The sequence below is a fragment of the Zeus faber genome, assembly GCF_960531495.2.
Source record: "Zeus faber genome assembly, chromosome: 7".
In the NCBI taxonomy this organism is placed as follows: Eukaryota; Metazoa; Chordata; class Actinopteri; order Zeiformes; family Zeidae; genus Zeus; species Zeus faber.
In genome coordinates, this window is record NC_137203.1 from 11350382 (window position 1) to 11373219 (window position 22838).

The window sequence follows — 22838 nt, forward strand, 5'->3', positions numbered from 1 at the left end:
AAAAAAATCCATATGTTGTTAAAGATTATAAGCGTTTGTATGTATGTACATATGTGTGGATGTATGAATGAATGAATGAATGTATGCATATCTGTGTGCGCGTGTGTGTACGTGTATGCATATGCATATATAAAAGCTTAATTTTACGAGACTGGTGATAGAGGGACTAGTGGCAATATGAAAAAGGAAAGAGTTATTAATAGAAAGGGTAAATATTGTGGCTTTAAGTATAATACACTGTACACTGAGGCTTGATGCGACAGCGCGGCTTCAATTTCAAACTGAGGAAGGTCAAGCGCCTGATGAAAGCTGTATATCGTTTTTATGACAAACTATCTTTACTTTCCCCCGTGTGTAGTTTATTCAGATCAGGCAGAACAGAGGGAGGTCATGTACTTTGGCAAGAAAAGGTGCTGCCTCTCTGAAGGCTGCGTCAGGCTACTGCACTATAGGCTACCACACGGGAGTCCCAGGACGGAGGCCCGCGGCCGGCCTCACATGTGAATATCATGGCTTTTCTATGTGTTGTTTATGCCAGCTTATAAAGATGTTGCTTAAGAATATTACCTAATTATCACTAATGTATTACATAGTATTATCATCTTTACATCATCTGTTATTATGTTAAATGGTGAATTGACAGAGTAGCTATGTGCCATTTGAGCTTTCCTTTCTGTTTTTTTTTTTTGTTTGTTTTTGTTTTGTTTTTTTTCTCGAAAACTCTGTAGATAGCCTGTTGGCCTGACATATTGGTGCAATCACAGCAACCCTGTCCAAAAATTATATTCCTCTTGATGTAGGTGATAAATGTAGTTATTGTATTGTTTAGAAAAACAAGATGCTCCGAATTTTATACATGTTCTTTTATGTTTTGCATTTCTGTTACTGGTACTGTTCTGGCTTGACTACAACCATCCCTTTGCTAAAAATCAGCAGAATCAATAAAGATACGTGAAAAACGTGGGTTGTTGTCGTCGTTCAAACAAGTAAATCTACAAGTCACCGTGGTGATTGGAGGATGTTGTGTGATTCCTAGCTAATGCGTGGCAGAAGCAGCGGGTTTAGCACCCAAAATGGCTTGACTGTATAGATTTTGGACAGATCTAAATCCTTGCTAAACCAACAATGATATGCAATGAGTGATGTTGTTAATTTTTGAACATCGAGGCTAAAATAAATGTTCCAGCATTAGTGAATTGGTGGATAGATTGAATATATGATTATATAAAAATTAACCATGAATATTAAACCCCTGCATCAACAATTTACATTCTGACAACAATAGGAAATAAGGTGAAATATTTTTTTATAATTTTTTTTATTAAAGAATTGAATAATAATATTTGTATAGAATAAATATATATTAAACTATTATGAAATTATAATTTAGCTGTTAAAATAGTAGACTCAGCAGTAGCAATAAACCCTTTTCTACTTTGTATTTTATTCCGTTTCTTCTTCATCTGAAAACATGAAGTTAAAAAAAACAAAAAACCTCTCACTCAATAAGTAGGAGTTGTGTTGAGATAAAGTACTTCAGTACGAGTGCATTATTAATTTACTACGAAAACTACTGAAGTACTTATGGATTTATATCCGTGGTTTGGGGACCGCGATCCGCGTCTAACTTGAATTGTCCGCAACGTAAAACAGCCGTGCAAGTTTGTCCCTCCTCGCTTTCCGTCGTTGTACCCGGAAGTAACGCGGCTCGCCTTCGGCCCGCGGTGGTTGTTCCTTGTCGAACGGGGAAGGGGAGCGGAGTCGAAGCACCGAGGAGCCGACAAACCGCGACTAACACAATGTTTTCAACTAGTTAACCAGGTACCTCGCGGCTGGAAGACCGACTCATTTGCTGGCAGGTAGCTGAATAGCCGCGTTTAGCTGGGGCTAGGATGCCGCCGCACCGAGTCCACTCCGTACACCCCGTCGATTGGGAGGGACCCCGAACCCCGCACCCCGCAACTCAGTTTCTGAAAACGAATAACCCTGTTTATAACTGTAGCTACCGGCAAAGAAGCCGTGCTGAAAACTACATGTGGAATATCTCCCGCAGTCAAGTATCTACACCGTATTAATGTCTATGGTTTAAGAAAATTGCCAATATAAAAATAACATAAATCGTGGAAAGATTGAATTAAACCCCCCCTCAAATGTCCACATTTGAAAACCCCGAACGCCGAGAAGCTATCTCGTGGCCGAGCCTCCGGTGCTGCTGTGTAGTCGTCACCACGTACTGTAGCTTCATACCAATCGGAATGAGTTGTACTTCCCAAGGCCTCCTTCAATTGAATGTTTCTGCTTGCGGAGGTCGGAGCCAGTGCTTTGTAATTTTTAAACATTAGCTTTAAGATGTGCCGTGAACTATATCCTTGACCTGTAATGGTGGGGTAACGAACGAAACTAACACGCTGTTCTTTATCCACCTTTTTTTGATTTCAGCAATATGGTTGTGAATCTGTGCCTGCCACAATTTGCAAGCGCGGTCCATTGCAACAAGGTACCTCACGCTCTTCAAACTATTTCACCGTCTAAATGAACCTGAGTCGCTTGCTCATTTGTGTGGAGGTGGCTTATGCATTCGCAACAAGTATTTCTTGTGAGATGTCCGTGTTTTTTTTTTGTGCTGTACTGTGTTTTCTGACAAAAACATTAAGTTCCAATGCGCAGGTCTTAGGCATAGCTCGCTGTCACCCAGGGACAAGATGTATAGAACTTAATACAGCATGTGTCACAAGCACAGATATAGTTGGTTATGCCAGTTGTAGCGCCAAGAAGCCGTAAGAAGCACGTAGAAACGAAGGAGCACAGTATGGAGGTGGACAAGGACGTGAAGACAAAAACAGCGGGCAGTGTGTGGGTGTCTGAATCACAGCTGACCTTGTTATATTCTTTTGGCTATTTGATAATCCGCTATGGGCAGCGCTCCCTTAGCGTGCTGTGGCTGAGTCTCTCAAGATCTTGAGACACTTTTTTTAGGGCTTTACAAATTATTTAAAATGGACAGCGATGGAAGTAAATCCTCATGTTACAAAATTATTTTGTGTGTTTTTTGCACATGCAATTAAGCATTTTCCTTTCAGGAGTAATTTTCTTATTAAAGATGAAATAAGAGAGTTTTTTTTTTTTTATTTGGCATAGACATTGCTTTAGAAAATATCTGACTACTACAAGCGTGCATATAATAATAATAATGATGATGATAATAATAATAAAAACTTTGTACAAACTATTTTCTTACTTCTAAAACAGTTGTGTGCAGATGGGTATGATGTCACTAATCTTCTGTCAGCTGACCCTGCTGTCCGGAGGCGGGGCTTCAAGCTAGAGTACTTCCTGCGTCCGCCAGTGCAGGTGAGGAGAAGAAGAAGAATCTTTAATCATCACACGACAAGATACTATCTGCCTTTTAAAGCACATTTTACTTTTACTGGGGTACACCACAGGGCCTGTATCTATCAAACAGCCGAAAAACTCTCTTAGGATTTGTGATGAAAGTTTGACTTGGAGTAAAAAATATTCCTGCCTCGGAGCAGGACATAAAAGTTACATAGTTATGAAGCTGCCTACACTCACTTTCAGCGAGGATTAGCACTTCTCTTTTTAGAACAAATGGCGTTCTGGTGTTATGACAATCTGAGCCACAAAGTAAAATCATAATCACATTTTGTCGTAATTTTAAAGTACTTTTGTGGTCAGAATAATGTGTAACACTTTCTACTTGTATCTCAGGTGACACTGACGTTCGGCTTCCAGGTGGAGGTATGCAGAGTGGATGTCGAGCTCTGGCCATGGGGCATGGATCTGGGAAAGGCCCACAAGAGACTGGAAATAAGCACCAACTCTGATGCTCCGAGCCAAGAGCAGCGCCAGCAAAAAGACAATTTGCATTCAAGTGAACAAAACCGGCCCAAACAAGAGCAGTTTAATTGTACATCCCACTGTTCTAATGGACGCGCATGGAGCGTTCAGGCTCCTGGTGAGCACCAAAAGAGAAGCCACCCCTACAGGAGGTCAGAACAGCGACCTCAGGCAACCACCAACACAAATCCTCTTGAGCCAGAGTTTAAATTGGTGGGTCGCTGTGAACTTAGAGAGGAAACCCAGGTCTGCTTCAGTAATGCACACTTTCGGGCTCGGCCGCCATTCCCCTCTCCTCCCCCCGGGCAGCCTGCAGCTTGTCGGCAGGAGGAGTTGTGGAGCAGGGGGATGCCGTCCCTAAGCGCAGTGAGACAGCTCCGTGTGACCGTTCCCTTCGGTGGTGCTGCGTCCGCACTGGGGCTCAAGGCGTTGGCGGTGTGGGGGCAGCCGTCTCGCTGTTGTTCTGCAGAGGAAGTGGAGAGGGTCAGGAGAGCCCACCAGGCCTGTCAAAGACAGCGACCACAGCCTTCGCTTTTTTCCTCGTCGATCGATCAGCCAAAGCAACCACCACAAACAGAAACAACCGACAAGTATGTACTGCTGAGCAGGGCAGGGGGGTATTCAAAAAATCTCGCGTATTCCAACAAGCCTGGCTTATTTCCCCTAGTCTATAACTTCCGGGATGAAGGTTTTCGATGAGATCTGTCCGGAAAACATTCCGAGGTTACCATTGCCTGTTCAGCTCAAAGGGAAAACAAGTGCATAATAAAAAAAAATAATAATAATTTTTTCTTTACGAAACATATGAGAATTTCCAGAGGTATAACCATAAACTACAATTAGTTTTCTTGATTTCTGTAACTTTTCACATAAAAATAAGTTATATCTGCATTAGCATTGGCCCATCCCTAATTTTCTCTTTTTTTTTTTTTTAATAATTCTGAAATTCTTGTGTTCTGATCCTAGTTCTGCATCAATTCCAGAGGAGTTTCTTGACCCCTTAACCCAGGAAGTAATGACTCTGCCCATGTTGCTTCCCTGTGGGATGTCGGTGGACCACAGCACCCTGGACGAGTACCATCAGAGGGAAGCCACTTGGGGGAGACCCCCCAGCGACCCCTTCACCGGCGTGCCCTTCAATGGAGCCTCCCAGCCTCTCCCCAATCCTCGCTTGAAAAGCCGCATTGATCACTTCATCCTCCAGACAGGAGTGGGTCTGAAGAACAGGGCGTTGGGGAGACAGGGGGAGGCCCAGGTGCCCCAACCCTCCAGGCTCTTGGTTCCTAAGGTGGAGGAAGACTCCTCAAACTCTGTGGGCACCAGTGAAGGGGAACTCAGTCTTGCTGCCCGGTCCAATATGGCTATCAGAAGCCAAAAGAGGACTTTGTGGTTCAAGGAGTGCGACTCCATCAGACCATCACATTCCCAGCCTGAAACGTCAAATTCCAATAAACCCAACAAATGGGATTTGAAGGAAAATCCTCGAGGACTTTATTCATCTCGCCTGGACTCTGCAGTTGAATCTTTGAATCAGGATACAGAGCATAATCAACCTGAACCAAAAAGACCAAGAACTGATCTAAACTCAAGTGAGTGGTACACACAACAATAAACGTCAATTCTGTTTGTTGTATGCCATTGAAGGGAGAAGTTCATCAAACATATCTCCTGTCTGTGTATGAATGGGTGTTTCTTCTTTGGTCTTTGCCCCCTACCCACAGTTCCTAGCTCCTCTCATGAGCAGCGTTTGTCCAGCAGTCTGGACGAGGCTCTCCTCAGCGCTCTGCAGGGCCGACCCTCCTTCACCTCAAACTCTACCCTCAGATTGGTTCCTGCCGATGAAGGGTCACCTGACGCCTTAAACTGCACCCAGACGTCAGGCACATCAGGGGCCTCGGCAGGTAGGAGCTACCTGCATTAAATAGCATAGTGGAGCCGGGTGCCCTTGAAGTTATATAAGATTGATTATTGGATAGGACTTGGCAACGGGTCTGAATCGGTAATCTGTCTGCTGCATTTTGTACTGACAGCAGTAGCAGGATGTTCCTGCTGCAGAGGAGGTGTAGTTCATTTTGAAGCACAAGGACAATTTGTTGAAGTGACCCTTACTTTACACAGTGTCTTTTATTTTTTTTATTATTATTTTTTTTTTAAAGGACGGGGCAGTGGTTAGCACTGTGGGGAAACAACTCTTCTTTTTCTTTGGGCTGCTCCCGTTAGGAGTCGCCACAGCGGATCATCTGCCTCCAATACCTTCTGTTCTGCGCGTCTTCCCCCCCTTACACCAACCGCCCGCATGTCCTCCACATCCATAAAGCTTCTCTTTGGCCTCCCTCTTTTCCTCTTGCCTGGCAGCTCCATCCTCAGCCACCTCCTCCCAGTGTAACTCTCATCCCTCCTACACACGTGTCCAGACCATCTCATTCTGGCCTCTCTTACTTTTCCACCAAACTGTCCAACCTGAGCCGTCCCTCTAATGTACTCATTCTTAATCCTGTCCATCCCTGTCACTCCCGATGGACATCTCAACATCCTCAACTCTGCCACCTCCGGTTCAGCCACCTGCCTTTTTGTCAGTGCCACCGCCTCTAAACTGTACAACATAGCTGGTCTCACTGCCGTCCTGTAAAACCTTTCCCTTCACCCTTTACTCTTGTTTGTTGTTTCCTGTGGGGAAACAACCTCAAAATGAAATATAAAACTAGACTACAAACTACATAAAACAACTTTCTTTCGCTGCCTACTTTCTTTAAGATATTCTGGATACCCTCTATGAATTAAGATGTCATTTTAAATCTACAGGGTATTTACCAGGTCCTTGAGATGCTTGAAGTGCTCGAATTACATCTTCAGGAAAAAGTAATGAAAATAGCCCATTTTGTGCTGAAGTGCTTGAACAGCCCTTGATATTCTTCCCTTTTATTCAGATCATAAGTGTGTGTGTGTGTGTGTGTGTGTGTGTGTGTGTGTGTGTGTGTGTGTGTGTGTGTGTGTGTGTGTGTGTGTGTGTGTGTGTGTGTGTGTGTGTGTGTGTGTGTGTGTGTGTGTGTGTGTGATGTTATCCACTTCACCTGTTGGCAGTTTTGATGTTGTGGCTGGTCAGTGTATAATACACAGTGAGACTTGTGACGATGATGAATCTGAAAGTCATCCACTGCGTCTCATGTTTTCCACGATAGAACAGAATGTCATCCGGGTCTGATTCGATGTGCGTGAACGATATCTGTAAAAACCAAACCCTCCCTCACTGGTTGCTTCCCCCCCCCCCATCTGTTTTCCAGAGAATAAGACGTGTTCTGCGTGTTTCTGTTCCCTCTCGGCTTATACCACATCTACGTCGCCAGTCTACCGCCTGCTCTGCGCTCACTTAATGTGTCGAAGCTGCCTACGCAGGAAGTCTGTATTAAAGCCCAGAGACATCTTGTGTCCGACCTGCCAACGCCCTTCCTCATGCAGTGACATCGTACGTGTGCACCACTGACCATCGCACGCTCAATGGAGCCTTTAGAAAATGCGCATTTTCAAGGCCTTGGAAGGCTGGAAGCAGGCAGTTCGTACGGAATCTGGTACGGTCACAGAATCTGCTGAAAAGGACGAATAAATTGCTTCCATTGTCGTCTTCACACTCGCACGTTATTGATGGTTGAGTTTGTGGGGGGGCAAAAAGGTGGTCATGATGCTGATGGGATTATTCGTGGGAAATTGAATTTTTTTTCTCTGATACTTCTCTGATACGTCTGTCCATGACCCTTTGGCTGTTCTTAGGGTTTTTACCCGTGGTTTATTTTTAGTTGTACCTATGTGCTGTGGACAAAGAGACAGCAATCTCCATGTAATTATAATAATAATTATAATAATAATAATCATAGTGATAACACCCAACACGATACATTATAATCCTGGATTCCCATTGCCATGGACATTCCTTGGTCCCTTCCATTACTATTTCCTGATTAGTTAAATTTCCTGGCTGTTTCAAAGATTGACCAATGAAAGTACGTTGCGCATCCGGGCGGGGGGTGCGGGACTCTGTGACGGCCACGGATAAATAAAGACCTTTAATGAAAGCCAAAGACCTTAAAAGAACTGTTGTGTAAATAAAAAAATAAAAAAAAAATAAAAAAAAAACACTTTGAGCCACGCTTGGAAGTGTGGCTGCAGCCTTGGGTGGCCCGGCCCGTCAGATTAAAAATGTGTTGAGAATGGATAAAAGCTTGAGGTTGGGGACTGAAGGAAGCTCTGGCAGCAGGGTGCCTAGTGAGTATAATGGGAGGAAGAGGGTTCAAAGGCTCTTGTAATTAATCAATACTGTTATTAAATGCTGGAAGTAAAAAGACACCTTATCCCTTTGTCTTTTTTTTTTTTTTTTTTTTTTTTTTTTTTTCAGAGACATTTAACAAACACAAAAACAAACATTTTCATTGAGCAGCCATTTATATTGATCATATGCTGCTTGTCATTTGGAATAATTAATAATAATAATAATAATAATTATAAATAAAGAAAAATTGCCCTCGTGTTTTTTTTGGATTTGGTAATTTGCTGTAATGGCATTGAAGTGTGGCATTACAAGATGTATTGTGGGTTCTTTAAAAAAAAAATCAAACTTTTTTTTATGGTTAAAATATATTTTTTCTTATCACATAGGAAACAATACATCATGCAAATCTGGGAGGTTTTTACTCTTGTGTGAAAGTGTTTGGGCAGACCCTCTCTAAAGGGACTTCTCAAGACACTTCAAATTGTGCCTCCTTTGAAATGAAAATATTCCATTTTATTTTTCATTTTTTAGATTTGGAAAGTTTTCTTTTAATGGCAGTAGCTGAAAACGCTGTCCAAGGCAGCATGTGAATTGGTACTTCACTGACATTTTGGGGGTTAGGTTATTACTTTCACAACAAAAAGGGAGATACTTTCCCTAGCCTTCACACTTACAAAAGGCAGTTTGTATCTTGGTTTCCATGACGACGATAACCAAGGTCGTGATCCTATATCCGTTTGATAAGCACTCGGACTGAAAACAAATCACATGTTCTTTAAAAAAAAAAAAAGCGAAAATCGGTCTCGTATCTCGTTTCAACTGTTTCACCTCGCCAACGGTCTCACTGTTAAGTGATCTCGTTGTTTTTATTTTATTAAAGAAACAGGCGTGAATTGTACGGATTCAATTAGAGGAATCTTGACTCATCATCTGTAATGTTAATCACCCACACAGCGGCTAATCAGTCGAACACAAGGAGAAACATGCAGCAAGACATTGTTGTTCAACACAGTGACCTGGACAATTAGGCCTCTGTAAGAAATGCAAATGATCCTGTTTTGCCTATTTTCCAATTAGTTTGAAATTACATTAAGGCTGTCATTTTGTTTTACTGGTTGTTGGTCCTGTCAGACCACTTTTACTGGTCTTTCTTCTTCTTTTTTTCACCATTGCTCTGAAGTGGGGTCCCCATGTGGGGCCCACAGTCCCACTGCGGGTCTGTGAGGGAATTACAGGGAGGCGGAAGCAACATCATTTTTCTGTTGTTTTTTGTTTGTTTTAAATTTTCAACCGACTTGTCCCCCCCCCCCCCACAACAAGATAAACTCACCCCAACTAATGGTGATCAATTGTATCTTTGGTAAAAGATCTGTACTTTTGTCCATCGACGAGCACCGGCCCCTTAAAACCAATGAGGTCAAGCTCTGCAGAAAAGGACCTGAAAATGGGGAAGGTCCTTGACTGGAGGGCGCCATATGGCGCGAAGCTCCGGGCTGTCTAGAAGGGCATCGCCGAGCTTCTTCTTCGCCCCGGTTGAGTCCGTTCTGGTCGCACGGCTCAGAGTGCTGGACCCTCGCCCCCACGCTACAGAAGCATGGTTGGATGGATGGCGAGGGCAGTCCTGGGTGTCAAGTGGCAGGGGCGCACCCCAAACGACGAGCTCCATGGGGGGGGGCTTATCTGTACACTTCACAAACACTTTATTGGCAGGATTTTTCGATTTTTCAATTTTGTTGTATTTTATTTGGGGCTGCTGCTGGCGGTGGTGGGGGTCCTCAGCCAGAGCCTAGTATGATAAGGGGCCCTAAAGACCCTTAAAACCCCTGGCCCCTGCTGTAGTAGGTCTCGGCAAGTGCCCCCCATGAAATGCACCGTGATAAAAGTGCACGCTGGGAAATGTAAAATATGAAATCTAATTAGACTTTCCGACAGCTGAGTTAATGCTGCCGGTCCATCTTTTGAGTGTGTCCTCACGTCGCACCGAGGGGCAAAACGGTTTTATGCCCAAAAAAAAACAAGTGTAGAGTGGGCTTGAATACAGACGAGGCATCTTTTGTCCATGTCGGTACATTGCTGTTTTCATGTGTAGATTTTTTAGATTGAGGATAACCGATGCAGGGACATACCAGGTCCGACCTCTCTCCTCTCTCTCTCCCTCCCTCCCTCCCTCCTCTCTCTCTCTCCCAATCGCTCTCTCTCCCACACTTGATTCACACACCAACAATACACTTTCATCCTTGGTGCGTGGCGTGCGCGCGTATCGACAGAGCGGGACAAAACGAGGCTGTCGCTGACGTCAAATGCGAGTGTCAGTTCGGCCGTCACGCCACGTCCGCCTCATATAAGTATGGGCAGTGGACGCGGACAGCGGCCATCCTTCCCTCCTCCGCCCTTCCTCCAGACCAGACCAGAGCAGAGCAGAGCATCCTTGCCGCCATGTCTCGCTCCGTGCTGTCGCTCTGCGTGCTGGGACTCCTCGCGTTCTCCTCCGCCTGCTACATCCAGAACTGTCCTCGCGGCGGGAAGCGCGCGCTGTCCGAGGGCGACCCCAGACAGGTAGGCTGAGCCGCTGGCTGAAACTTTTGTGTTTGCTTTTAGTTTTTTAGTTTAATTCCTTGTTTTTCAACAGGTTTCATCCGCATTCTTTTAGTTGCAGATTCTCTTTTCCATTGGGGTTTTGTGCTGCTGATAGTTAATCCAAATTTCCCATAAAAATATGTCATTTCTTTCCCACACATTCTCACCTTCATAGTCAATTGTATAAATATGTAAGGCGACGTTCATAGAATTAAAATGCACTTCTTTAATAGCTTGTCAATTTAAACGGGGCCCACTATGAAAAAACTCGAAACCAGTGAATCTTAACCTTTTTCATATCAGGAAGCATCCGGTCACGGGCCTCATTTGATAGGATTTTGTCAATTATTGATATTATTTAGTGCAAACTTCCATATATGTCTAAACTATAGCCAGGGAGGAAATAGTGAGACTGTAAATTAAATAACAATGACGTTTAACTATTTCTCATTTTGCCGGGGACCCCCTGGAACCTCTCGAAGGACCCCTAAGGACCCACATTGAAAAACCACTGCTATTGTGACGATAGACTTATGAAAGTGAGTCTACCCACTCTGTTCCTTAGTGCATGCCATGTGGGCCCGGGGACAAGGGCCGCTGCTTTGGCCCCAGCATCTGCTGTGGGGATGAGTTTGGCTGCCTCTTGGGCTCCCCTGAGACCCTCCAGTGTGTGGAGGAGACCTACCTGCTGACCCCCTGCGGGGCCGGGGGAAAACCCTGCGGCTCCAAGGGGGGACGCTGCGCCGCCCCTGGGCTCTGCTGTAACTCGGGTAGGACCACCTGGTTACACGTCTCTTTTATGTTTTGTCATTTCTCTCCCTTAAGTCTGACATACATACGATACAAGCATGCATATACGTACATATATCTATATAACTTGTTCATTTTCGGCAGAGAGCTGTGCAGTGAACTCAGACTGCCTTGGGGAGATCCAGGGATCGGAACCTGCCCACGGCTCCAAAGTGGAAGGGAACTCCCCTGCACAACTTCTGCTGCGCTTGCTGCATGTGGCAACCAGAGGGCAGGCCGAGTACTGACGATGAGGATTCCTACCCCCTATGTCACACAGAAGCCTATCTGTTCTATATTAGGCCTGCTGTGCTCTCGTGAGCCCTGCCTTGCCTTCCTTCTAGCTCCAGTCGATGAAATCCAATGATGAAATTCTGTCCTTAGGGTGAAGCTGTGGCGGGAAACAACACAAATGTTGTCACTGTTTTTTTTTTTTGTTTGTTTGTTTTTTTTTGTCTGTTTGTTCTGATTGCCAATGTATGTTTAAATGAATATTTAAAAAAAAGAAAACCATATTTGGGGGATTGTGAACGACGTTGATACTGCTAGATGTTGACTACCTGAGGCCCAAAATAAGATAAATAAAACCAGCATTGGGGGTTTGATCATAAAATAGAAATGTATATATTTATGCACATACTGTAAACATATTTTTTCTCGGGATATTACATTCGGAAATACCCCTGATTGAGTTTTTGCAAGCTTTGACATAATACACTGTGTAAATATGTAGCGCATATATGTTTTGCCAATAAATGGAAACCATCTGAGTAATAACCTCATAAGGATTTATTACCAACACCTTCCAGTGTGATGAAAAAAAATGAACAAACTATACTCAAGTTCAAGAGATTATTTGTGACATACCTACTGTATACATATGGTCATACATATATGTAGTGAAATGTCATGACGCACAATAAGCTCTATCAGCTCTTAAAATACGCCAAAATTCTTGTTATTGGTTGACTTCTTTACTCACTCTTTGTGTGTGTGTGTGTGTGTGTGCGCGCGCGCGTGCAGGCGCGCAAGTCACAGCATTGAATCTACCAATTCAATAAAGGGTGACCTTACTAGTGAGCTCTAAGTTTTCAGTTTTCCATTTGAGTCTCAGTAGTCAGTCGTTGCAATAATACATTTTGTACTGTACCTATTATTGGATGTCAGTTTTATTTCTCTTAATCGCTAAGTTCGTCGCTGAACAGGACTTCCTCTGCCCTGCATCGACATGCCTGGGTTTTACAGGCAAGTATGCTCTATTTCAGTTCTGTCAGCAGCTTGTTGTTTTTGCTTTGTTTTGAAATTGGCTGTTGAAGGGTCAGAGGTTTTAAAGCAAACCGTCAGGCACGCAGGTATGCACAGGGTGACAGGCGTATAATAACAGGCACTCCTCTCCTGGTCCCGAGCCAGTACCAATGTACGAAGAAAAAAACAATTAAACTAAAACATTTGACATTCGTACAACGCATGTGAACTGTTCAATTGTATAGTTGCTGCTTAAATCCTTGAGGTTTGTTTTGCTTAACATGTTCAGGTCATTTTCAACTATCCTGCCATATTTTATTGGTATCTATCTATCTATCTATCTATCTATCTATCCAACCATCTATCCATCCATCCATCCATCTCTTATATAAAAAAACAATAAAATAATTTGAAAAAATGTGAAAATAATAATGATAATAAATATAGCTGCAGGCAGCAATATACACAGGGTCCATTTTAGTAATGTAAGGTACATTTTACATCTTTCAGATTTTCCATTATCCGGCATCAAACAACACAGATTCAGGGCGATTCTGACTTGAATTTATCGTATAAGACTATTTTTTTTATTGTCCGGCCATAATAGTTGTCTGTATATTTAAAGGCTTCCTGTGTTTGTGTGACATAATTTGTGAATTCTGCTACAAAGGGTCATTATTTGTACATTATATCTATTGCAAGTCCTCGATGTTCTGGAGGTTCTGTAAAACACTTTTTTTTAAATATTGACACGAATTACAAATTTAGAAATTCTTAAATTGTAAATGTTAGACATGCTGAACATTTTAAAGTCAAACCCTTATTATTTGCAAAATAGAGTGCTTTGGGAAATTGGTAGAAAGGATGACAAGAACGGTCAGAGAATTATTTTATTAAACAAACAAACAAAATATCACAGTACTTAAAACGATCACACAATGTAATACTTATGAATTATTAAAAAAGGCAATCTTCAGTAATTCCAAAAAAAAGGAAAAAAAAGTTGTCAAATAAAACAGTGCTTAAAAACAAAGTGTTATACTGTATGCAGTTGTTTAATTTGACATTTGTAATTGTGCATATAATATTTACAAAAAAATATCTAGGCCATTTTCACAAAGGTAAATAAGGAAATTCTTCACCTTCTTTTTCCTTTTTTTCTTTACCCATTTTTTGTACTTTGGTAGTAGACACCTGTAACAAATTGTCGCTGGATGGCTGAAATATCTGTCATTAAGTGGGTAATTTTGTATTTTACCAAATTATTCACCATATACGTACACCACGTACATCTGATGCTGCCTGAATTTCAACTTCACTCAGTTCAATTGATTGCCTCTAATGTAATACAGACAACATTTATTGGACATTAACATTAATTTGGAATTTGACTTATTATGGAAGGACTTGTCACTATCTAATGCCTCGTAATGTTCTCTGTGAAAATAGAGCTGGAGCCGCAGTGACGGAAAGTATATACATATTAATGATGTATTTTGTTTACACACAGAAGTTTCTACCACACATAAATCTCCTTGCCTTCAAGTCAGGGCAACACAGGAGCCAAAGCAATCACATGATTTACTAGAAATGAGACGGTTTGATTGTTGCCATTGCTCCCAAACCAACTTTTCCAGTTTCAGTACCCCTAGTGTAGAGAGTTGATCAACCATGCTACAAAATATACCTTTTAGTTAAATGTTTGAATGCAAGCGTGCTTTAATAATCCGTTGAACTCTCTCGATGAAGTAATAATACAAAGGCACATTTTTCATACATAGTAGGTTAAACTTCTGTGGAGGTGTGTTCTGGTGCAGGGCCAGGGAATGAGGAAGAGGTGGCAGGCGGAGGCGGAACAGCACCGGTTGGCGTGTATTTATTGCTCAGTCTTTTAAACAAAAGGTGGCTCATGGGCCAAAATGTTAACTCAGGGGCTCGCAGGCCAATATGAAAATAGTCCATGCACTTCCACGCTTTAGTGAGCTCCTGCTGCCGTGTCCAGCGGCTTGCGTATTGGGCTTGACTCGCCCAGTCCCACATGTCCCGCTAGCACGCCGATCCTCACTGCAGGGACATCCAAACAATTATTATTTCCTGTGTTTGGGATCGGACGAATCAGCGGAGTTCCTCCATTGATTCGCCTGATCCACAGCAGTTGAGCGGCCCCCGGATGGGAGCCTGCACTGCCTTTCTGTAGCAGCGGCTTGCCCACGCTCCCTTGGTCCGCCACAACTTCCTATATATATATAAAAATATTACTATACAGTAATATTTGTTTAAATAGACGTTACCGATCTTTTCCTCTAGGCATGGTGTCATCCTTTCCAACTGAATCAGTATGTGGCGGGGGTGGCTGGGGTCTTTGATAATCCTCAGGGCTTTACTGAGACACCGTCCATTGTATATATCCTGGATTGAGGGAAACTCACATTCACTGATGCTCTGGGCTGTCTGTACAACCCTCTGAGTAGTGGTTATTAGTACTCAACTTGAATGGTTGGGTGACCACCCCCAGGTGGGTGGGGTTGTTTTGACCTGCGAATATATAACCTAACTCTCTAGCCTTAAAGGGGGAATGGTTAGTGAGGAAATCTTTGTCCCCCTCATCTGTGGGGGAAACAACCATTGTTAGAACATGAGCAGAAGGATGAGTGCCAGATATATCTTTGGCAGCTGTGTTGGTGTTTCCTTTAGAGATTGGGTCATAGGCATTAGTGTCACCAGCCGGACAAATCATAATTCACAAGAGCATCCTTAGCAAGATCTGGACGGGGCGAAGCCACAACGGTGATTGCTGCCAAGTAGTCATGTGGATCTCCATCGTCAGTGATGTTGAGAAGAGAAGCCTGAATAAGAACGGTGCATCACTTCAAAGTGACATAGGGAAGTTAAAGTAGCACATGTTGAGAATGGAGAGCATTTGCTGGAGTGTTGCTCTGTAACAAGATGGAGGCTACAGCATACATTATTAAAACAGTAAGCAACAGGACATAATTATTTTTATTTGTGAGGTTTGTGAGAGAAAAAGGCACATGATCAAATCTTGTGAATTATGTTTTATTTAGGACAATAGCCTTTCATATGTTACGTAGCTTTTAAAACACATTGCCTCGAGGTTTTTTTAATGAGTCTCTCAGAGTTTATATCAAGAGACCGTTTTCTTAACATTGCCTATTGTCGTATTGAAAAAAACAGATCACATTCAATCCTCACTCAACTTTGTGTGGAGATAAGGGTAACTTGACCTTGTGTGTTTGTTTTATGGCATAGTAAGAATGTACCTGTGACCTGAGTTTGACTGTTAAACTGTTGTATGAACTCTCATGATTGATTTGATTTGATCAATTGATGATTGAGGGGGAAAAGTTATAATGACAGGTAAAAATAACACCTGACAAATGGTACACAACCTTTCATCGGTATAAAGTCCTCTTCATCAAAAGCAGGAGCCGACTGACCAGAACACTGCTTTGGAGCAGCTCTGAATCTTTCTCTTAAAACTGCAGAATAAATATCTTTAATACTCTCAGTTTTGTTTTCCTGCGAAAGGCAGATAAACCTCACCGACCATGCAGGAGAAATTCTCCAACAGGTTATCACAACAAAGCTGACATAAAACCATCTTTCTCATCCACAGTCAAAGTGAAAGGGCTGCGTCATCAACATGGAGCAGATGCAATAGCTTGTTTAAGGGCAATAAAACTTTTTTTCCCCTCAGGTGTCCAATCAACTCGAGACAACGATAAGCCTCCCCATGATCTATTGCTGATAATGGCGATGCATAATCCACAATCCAAGAGTGACAATAACCACAGCAGCCTAAAAAGGCCATCACTTGTTTTTTAGTCAAGTTCAAGTTCTGTGGTTTTAGTATGTCTAAAATGGCAACATCTATATCTTTATCTTTTTTTATGTTAATCAATAACTAAGTCGACATTTTTTAATACATAATGATCAAACTATAGGTATATAGATTACTCTTGACCCCTCTGTAGCAAGGCGTTGAGTGCAAGAAAGCAGAATATTACTCTTATTCCCTCTGCAGCAAAGCTTTGAGGGTAGGTGAGGAACTTCCGGTGTTGTCAGAATAAAAGAAAATCAATGAATAACTAAAGTAAAATTGATGATAATAATAATAAATAAAGCCACCTGTCAGTTGTGTGGTGTATTGGAACACAGGTTTGGAAATAAAGACAACACTCATGGGATTAATAAGGAAATAAATACTAATATAATTAACAATACATATGTATGTGTTGTGAAAGTTGTATCTTTTATTTTTTGTACTGATAGTCCAGCTACGTGACCTACTTTCTTAAATTTAAACTTAAATTGGGAAAAATTGCTTCCAAAATATATTTTTGTGATGTCGCGGAGAGCAGATATGATGTGTAAAAGCAGCAGAGATGCATTTGTTTTTGGTTTATAAAATTGAGTTATTTCTTTTCTCTTTTTGAGTTCTTTGTGTTGCGTTCTTGTGTCAAAGTGATCTGCTGGTTGAGATACGATAATCCTTTATCTATCCCACAATGGGGTAGTTTGCAATGTTACAGCAGCAACGGATTGGCACAACAGCATGAAGCATTAGTAAATTGGTAATTCTAAATTAGAGGATATGAAAAATAAGTAAACCGTATAGATTAGACACTATACATTAAATAGTAATATTGCGTGAGTGAATTCTCAGTTTTGGTGTGATATACAGTAGTGTTCGTGTGTTCAAATCCTTACCAATTACTTTTTTCAGGTAAGGCTGGTAATTGTTTAAGTATATCGAACAGCATTATAATTTTTTTTTTTTACTCTAGAAGTAATCTCGGCTTGACATTGAATAAGGTAGCTGTTGATATACAGTATAAAACTTAGCAAGTTGTTTCACAAAGATTTCTTTTTGTTTTGTTTTGTACACTAGAGAGGTAATGGAATGTGTCCGTTTGCTTACTAAAAATTGAAACACTAAAATAAATGTGAAATAAGTTGGCCATTACAATGGCTTTTCATATGAAAATATCTTGCGAATTTATCAATGTTGTAATTGTGTATTGATGAATATTAACCAACCCATCTATTCAGTGTTTAATTTCCACAGTTTTAAACATTTGAACAGGAATCCACTGGGCTGTAGTTTGACCAGTGTAGATGTGACTGTGTCTGATTTGGAAGACCTGAAGGATTGATCAGGGGGAATTGCTCTGCAGTTGAGTAGGCCCTTGTAAATTGTTGATATTATTGCTATTTGTATTTAACTGATTTAAAAATACAATTATTTAATAGGCTTAATTGGAATTATTGTGAGATGAAATGCATGCAAGCATATAAATGGAAAGACCATGATTGAATTTAGCTCTATACATATTGAGCTCCATCGTTAAAATTATTGTGAGATATTATAGAGTGCCCTGTAGAACCAGAATCATTTTGATTAGTTCTTATTTAAATGTGACAATCTCCTAAATGTATCCAGTTGTTGAAGCAATGTTCAGAAGCTTGTTCATGATTACTGTGGTATCACGCAGGGACACTTTTATCAGAGAAACCTGGAGTGATTATCTTTATGACACTGCCTGTTATGGTGGTAGACCTATTCTTTAATCTTCTGACAATGTCTACAACAAACATATTAAGTACCCCAGGGCTTCACCAAGGCCGACTCCTGCATTGCCAAGAAGATCTGTGTACAGAGATCTAGTTTGGCCAACATCAGGCTGAATAACTTGGGACATTTTATGAACAACGAACAAAGTTCTGTTATGTGAAATGAAATGCAAGCGTTGACTTCTGCTGCTCCTCCCCTTTCACCGACGAACGTAAAATGTTTGGCCTTTAGGTATCGCAAACGCACAATTAATAATGGTGTTGTGCACAGTTGAGGAGCCTAACCAACTACGCTCCATTGGCCCTGCATTCAGTGATGTCACTGCATTAGACAAAACATCAAACCGAATGACTGCAATCCGAATGTATTTTGTGCTCCAACTGAGAGCTGTGGAATAATTGATCGCCTCAAGTCCTGCTGGAAATGGCAGTGTGACCACCATGGGGGTTGCTCCAGTGTGTGTTTGCAGCTGTTGTTTTATCAGAGGTAGAAGAAGAAGAAGAATCTTTATTCCTCACACGGCACACAAACACCACAACACATGCTTTCATGCAGTGACGGCGACCAACACACACACACACACATGCTTCAAATGGTGGCCGGTGAAATGAGTTCTCTGCTTTTGACTCATCCTGGCTTGTCCTTCCTCCGGGGGGCAGCCAGGAGCAGTGTGCAGCAAACAGCGACGCGTCCAGGGACCTGGTTACAAATGTCCATCGCTGGTCAGATGATGATATTCTGGTTATCCTGATAGTACACAGATTACTAAATGTTCTAAAGAAAAACTACATTGTAGCAAGAGTATTGGCGAATTTGAAATTAAATAATTTTTTCAAAATTTTAGGAAATGGCTTGAATAGTTAGTAAATTAAATTATTAAGTAGAAAGATAATTAGGCACAGATTATAGACCAAAGTAATTGCTTAATTGATTTGCAAATATGTTAATAATAGCCGTTCTAGATTTTAAATGGTCTTAATTTTAATGCTGGCTATGTTATTTTCATATATATATATATATTTATATAAAACAACACAAACAAAGTCAAGGCGCTAACTTGATTGGAAATGCCAAATAACCTATCACATTTTCTGTAATCAGACTGCAGAATGATGTGACTTATAGTTGAATACTCCCTGGCCAAATGTTAAGACTAACAAAGCTTAACACATGATTCATGTGATATTTTAGGAGTTAGGTAATGTAAATTGACATGAGATGATGGATTATTGATCAAATGTAATTGATCGATGCCAGTTAGGCTTCTATTAGCTTGATGACTGCTGAGATCTCAGGGTTATTGGTTGCAGTTATTTATTATACCTTTAAGGTTATAAGTAAAAATTATATAAGAATTAGAAATATAGTATTGAACTCTAAATGTTTTAATGTTTTGGTATGTGAATCACATTTTTCCTTACCCTCTCTAGTTGCTTAACTTATTGTTGAAGTTTTGTGGCGCCTCCAGTAATGTTTATTTCTGCTCCATTATTTATTTTGGCTGATTTTGAGTTCATTAATGGCAGCACATAAATGCGAATGTTGATGGTTTCTTCATCTGCTTGTGTCATGGATACACAGGAATTCCTAAAATACATAGAACAAGATGGTCACAGTTTCCTTTTTCCTTATACCTTCAGCCGGCACAAAATAACTTTCATTATTTGAGTCATGACATTTCTTTTATTATTTCTTTTCTCTTCAGGGTCGCACCCTGGCATGGCCTTTCTGGGCTATTGTGGTCATTGTTGTTTTCGGATCCTGGAATGAAGCAACGCTTGCCCAGCCATTTGACGGGGGAACGTTTTGTTGCTTTCGAACAAGCTTTTGCACCTGCTCCATGTTGGGTTTGCTGGCTTACTTTAATGGTGGATGAGGCAAATGGGTTTTATTTTAGCTGTGTTAGGGTGGAGATGAATTACGTCTTGTTGCATACTATGCTGTGAAAATTGATGCCCGAGTTATTGGGTTTATTACATGCTGTAGCCTTTGTCTCGCTATGGAGCAAATTGTCTCATTTCTCTCGGGCAACACCTCTCCATCGCCACCCTGTGCAACTTTCACCTCACTCATGTCACTTTGAGGTGGTGCACTGTCCTACTCCAGCAGCGATAGCCGTTGTGGCTTCGCCCCGCCCAGATCTTGCAAGTGAAGCTCTTGAAAAGGTCAACTACGATGACTTAGACTGATGAGTACAACTATTTGGAGGGTTTTCGCTTTGTTTGTCTGTCCGTCATCTGTTTGTTTTTGTATAAGACAGTGTTTGTCTATTTTATACAACCGGTTGTGTTTCTGTTTCTATCTGTTGTGAACTGTCTTTTGTTTAATTTTGATTTCATGAATATGTACGGGCAAATGTCATACGGTGCGGTGTGGCTTATTAATGAGATATAGAGAACATCCATTTAAAGTTTTGATGTCATAACCCCACCCATTCTGATCTTGCTGTTTGTGTTGTTCACGTTAATGTACTTGACCCCATCTCTACAGGAAATGTTGGAGCCAATGCAGCCAACAAAACCGCCGTACCTAATATTGCTCTTGTCTAATGATGGTTGTCTCCTCCACTAACCTTGTTTTTCCTATTCTCTTTTTTTTTTTTTTTCCAAACCTGTGCTGTCAGCATGCTGGGCATACAACACAGAGTATTTGTATGCCATTTGCATCCAGGACAGATTTAGTCTGCAAGAGGAGTTCAAGTTCTCAACCTGCAGTGCAACTCTTTATTAATTCTTAAATCATCAAGAACTGCTGCAATAACTCTGTCCTGTGGACGCCCTGTAGAATGACAGGAGCACAGTTTTGGTTATGGAGAGCCACCGCAAACCGCCCTCTTTGGAGAACTTTTCATCATGTTTGGATCTATAAACAGCTGATCACTACTCCAAGAGGGGAGAATCACCACGGTGAGACAAATAAACATAGAAACAAACAACATTTACACAAAAACATGAACATTGGACGACAACATGTATTGAAAAACTGAATTAGGTCCAGGAAAACTGGAACTACAACTTGTCCCGTGGCCTCTTCCTGTCAAAGTTATGGCAGTAAATAAGTAATAATAAGGAGAGGAAAGCACCCCCGGTTGCTGGGGTGCACTCCAAGCAGGTGTGCGTAGTGTGCATGTACATGACTTATCCCCATTGGTACTGGTGTAGAAGGTCGGTATTATGTTGCGGCGCTTCCAAGCAGCGCAAGGGGCCCCGAAGCCCCCCGAACTCCACAGCCCCGCGGACAACCCCCCGGCTGCAGGAGATCCCCGGGTACCCCACCCTGCGGCCACGGAAGACCCCCGGGCCCCCAGAGAAGCCAGAGGGCCGTGGAGCAACTCCCGCGCCCCGCCCGAGGATCATGACCAAGTCCCAGGGAGCACGAGGAGGCCCTGCGCCCCAGGGGCGCACACATACAACCAACCCCTGGGCGCAGGCACAAGATGCAGTCGCCCGCACAGAACCCGGGCCACAGGCGCAAGGCACGGACCGGGGCCCGGATCACGTTTTTCCTATTCTCAAAGGCATTCCTCTTTGAACTACTGTAGCAAGCCAAAGTTGTAGTGGCAGATCCACTTGGTACTGTATGTACTGAGCCGTATCTTCCCTGCTAGTTTTTAGTTGTTTTGCTTGTTTGACATATGGTAAGTATCATTTGTCAAAAAGGAGGGATAGTTATAATTAAGTAAACCTAATGATTGTCCAGGAACTGATCCAGTATGGAAATCAGATTTGTTGTCCGCATGTTTGATTTGGTATGGTTTTTACACCGAATGCTCTTCCTGACGCAACCCTCTCTATTCATCCGGGCTTGGGACCGGCATTGATGATTCACTGGCTTGTGCATCCCAGTGGCTAGATTGACCCCTTGAGGTCCATGGTGCCTTTTTTATCAGGTATGTTTTTTTGGAGGGGTTTTTTAAGCGTGTCCCTGTCCCTTTTAACGTCCCTTTTATAAGTTTATCACTTTTTCCCCGGGTTTTGTTGCCCATTTATTTATCCTTTGGGACAATAAATTCCCCCTAATTATTTCACCCTACCTATGTGTCTCATGCTTGGCTTAGTCGTTCCAAAACATGTGGGAACTATCAAATCAAATCAAGAATAGTCAATCGGTGCAGTTGATATTAAACCTGTTTAAACATGTTTCAGAGGAACAAAACAGAATTCCCCTCTCGTCCGGTGAGTTAAAATGAAAGTAAAATCGCACAATGCACTTGTTTGATGCAATGGAGAAAGTTTTTCCCAAAATTGTTTTTGTTTGAATATACTGTATATACTAATGTCTGCAAGACTTGGATCATTGAGTCGATAATGAGTCAGTCAACCCATCTGCATGTGTCCAGCTCTGTGTGTATGTGTGTGTGTGTGTGTGTGTGTGCATGTGTGTGTGTGCATTTGTGTGTGTGTGTGCGTGTGTGTGTGTGTGTGTGTGTGTGTGTGTGCACGTATGGGGGCGTATGTCTGCCACACTATATAAGCAGTGAGGAATCACGTCCTACCTCCACTCTCTCTGTCA

The 22838-nt window shown here is 42.0% G+C and overlaps 2 protein-coding genes across 2 annotated transcripts; both read left to right on the top strand.

Annotated features, from left to right (window-relative positions):
- The first annotated feature begins 1733 nt into the window (after positions 1–1733).
- ubox5 (U-box domain containing 5) lies at positions 1734–8059 on the top strand. Its single transcript, XM_080004185.1, has 7 exons — positions 1734–1859; positions 2440–2497; positions 3250–3351; positions 3730–4448; positions 4825–5447; positions 5580–5759; positions 7140–8059. Exons 2-7 carry the CDS (start codon positions 2444–2446, stop codon positions 7337–7339), a joined length of 1878 nt encoding a protein of 625 aa, XP_079860311.1. The 5' UTR covers positions 1734–1859; positions 2440–2443; the 3' UTR covers positions 7340–8059.
- Positions 8060–10555: 2496 nt separating this feature from the next.
- Positions 10556–11733, top strand: avp (arginine vasopressin; the record flags this gene model as incomplete). The annotated part of the gene is made up of 3 exons (XM_080003927.1): positions 10556–10675; positions 11262–11466; positions 11591–11733. The coding sequence occupies 3 exons, from the start codon at positions 10556–10558 to the stop codon at positions 11731–11733; spliced, it is 468 nt and encodes a 155-aa protein (XP_079860053.1).
- Positions 11734–22838: the final 11105 nt, after the last annotated feature.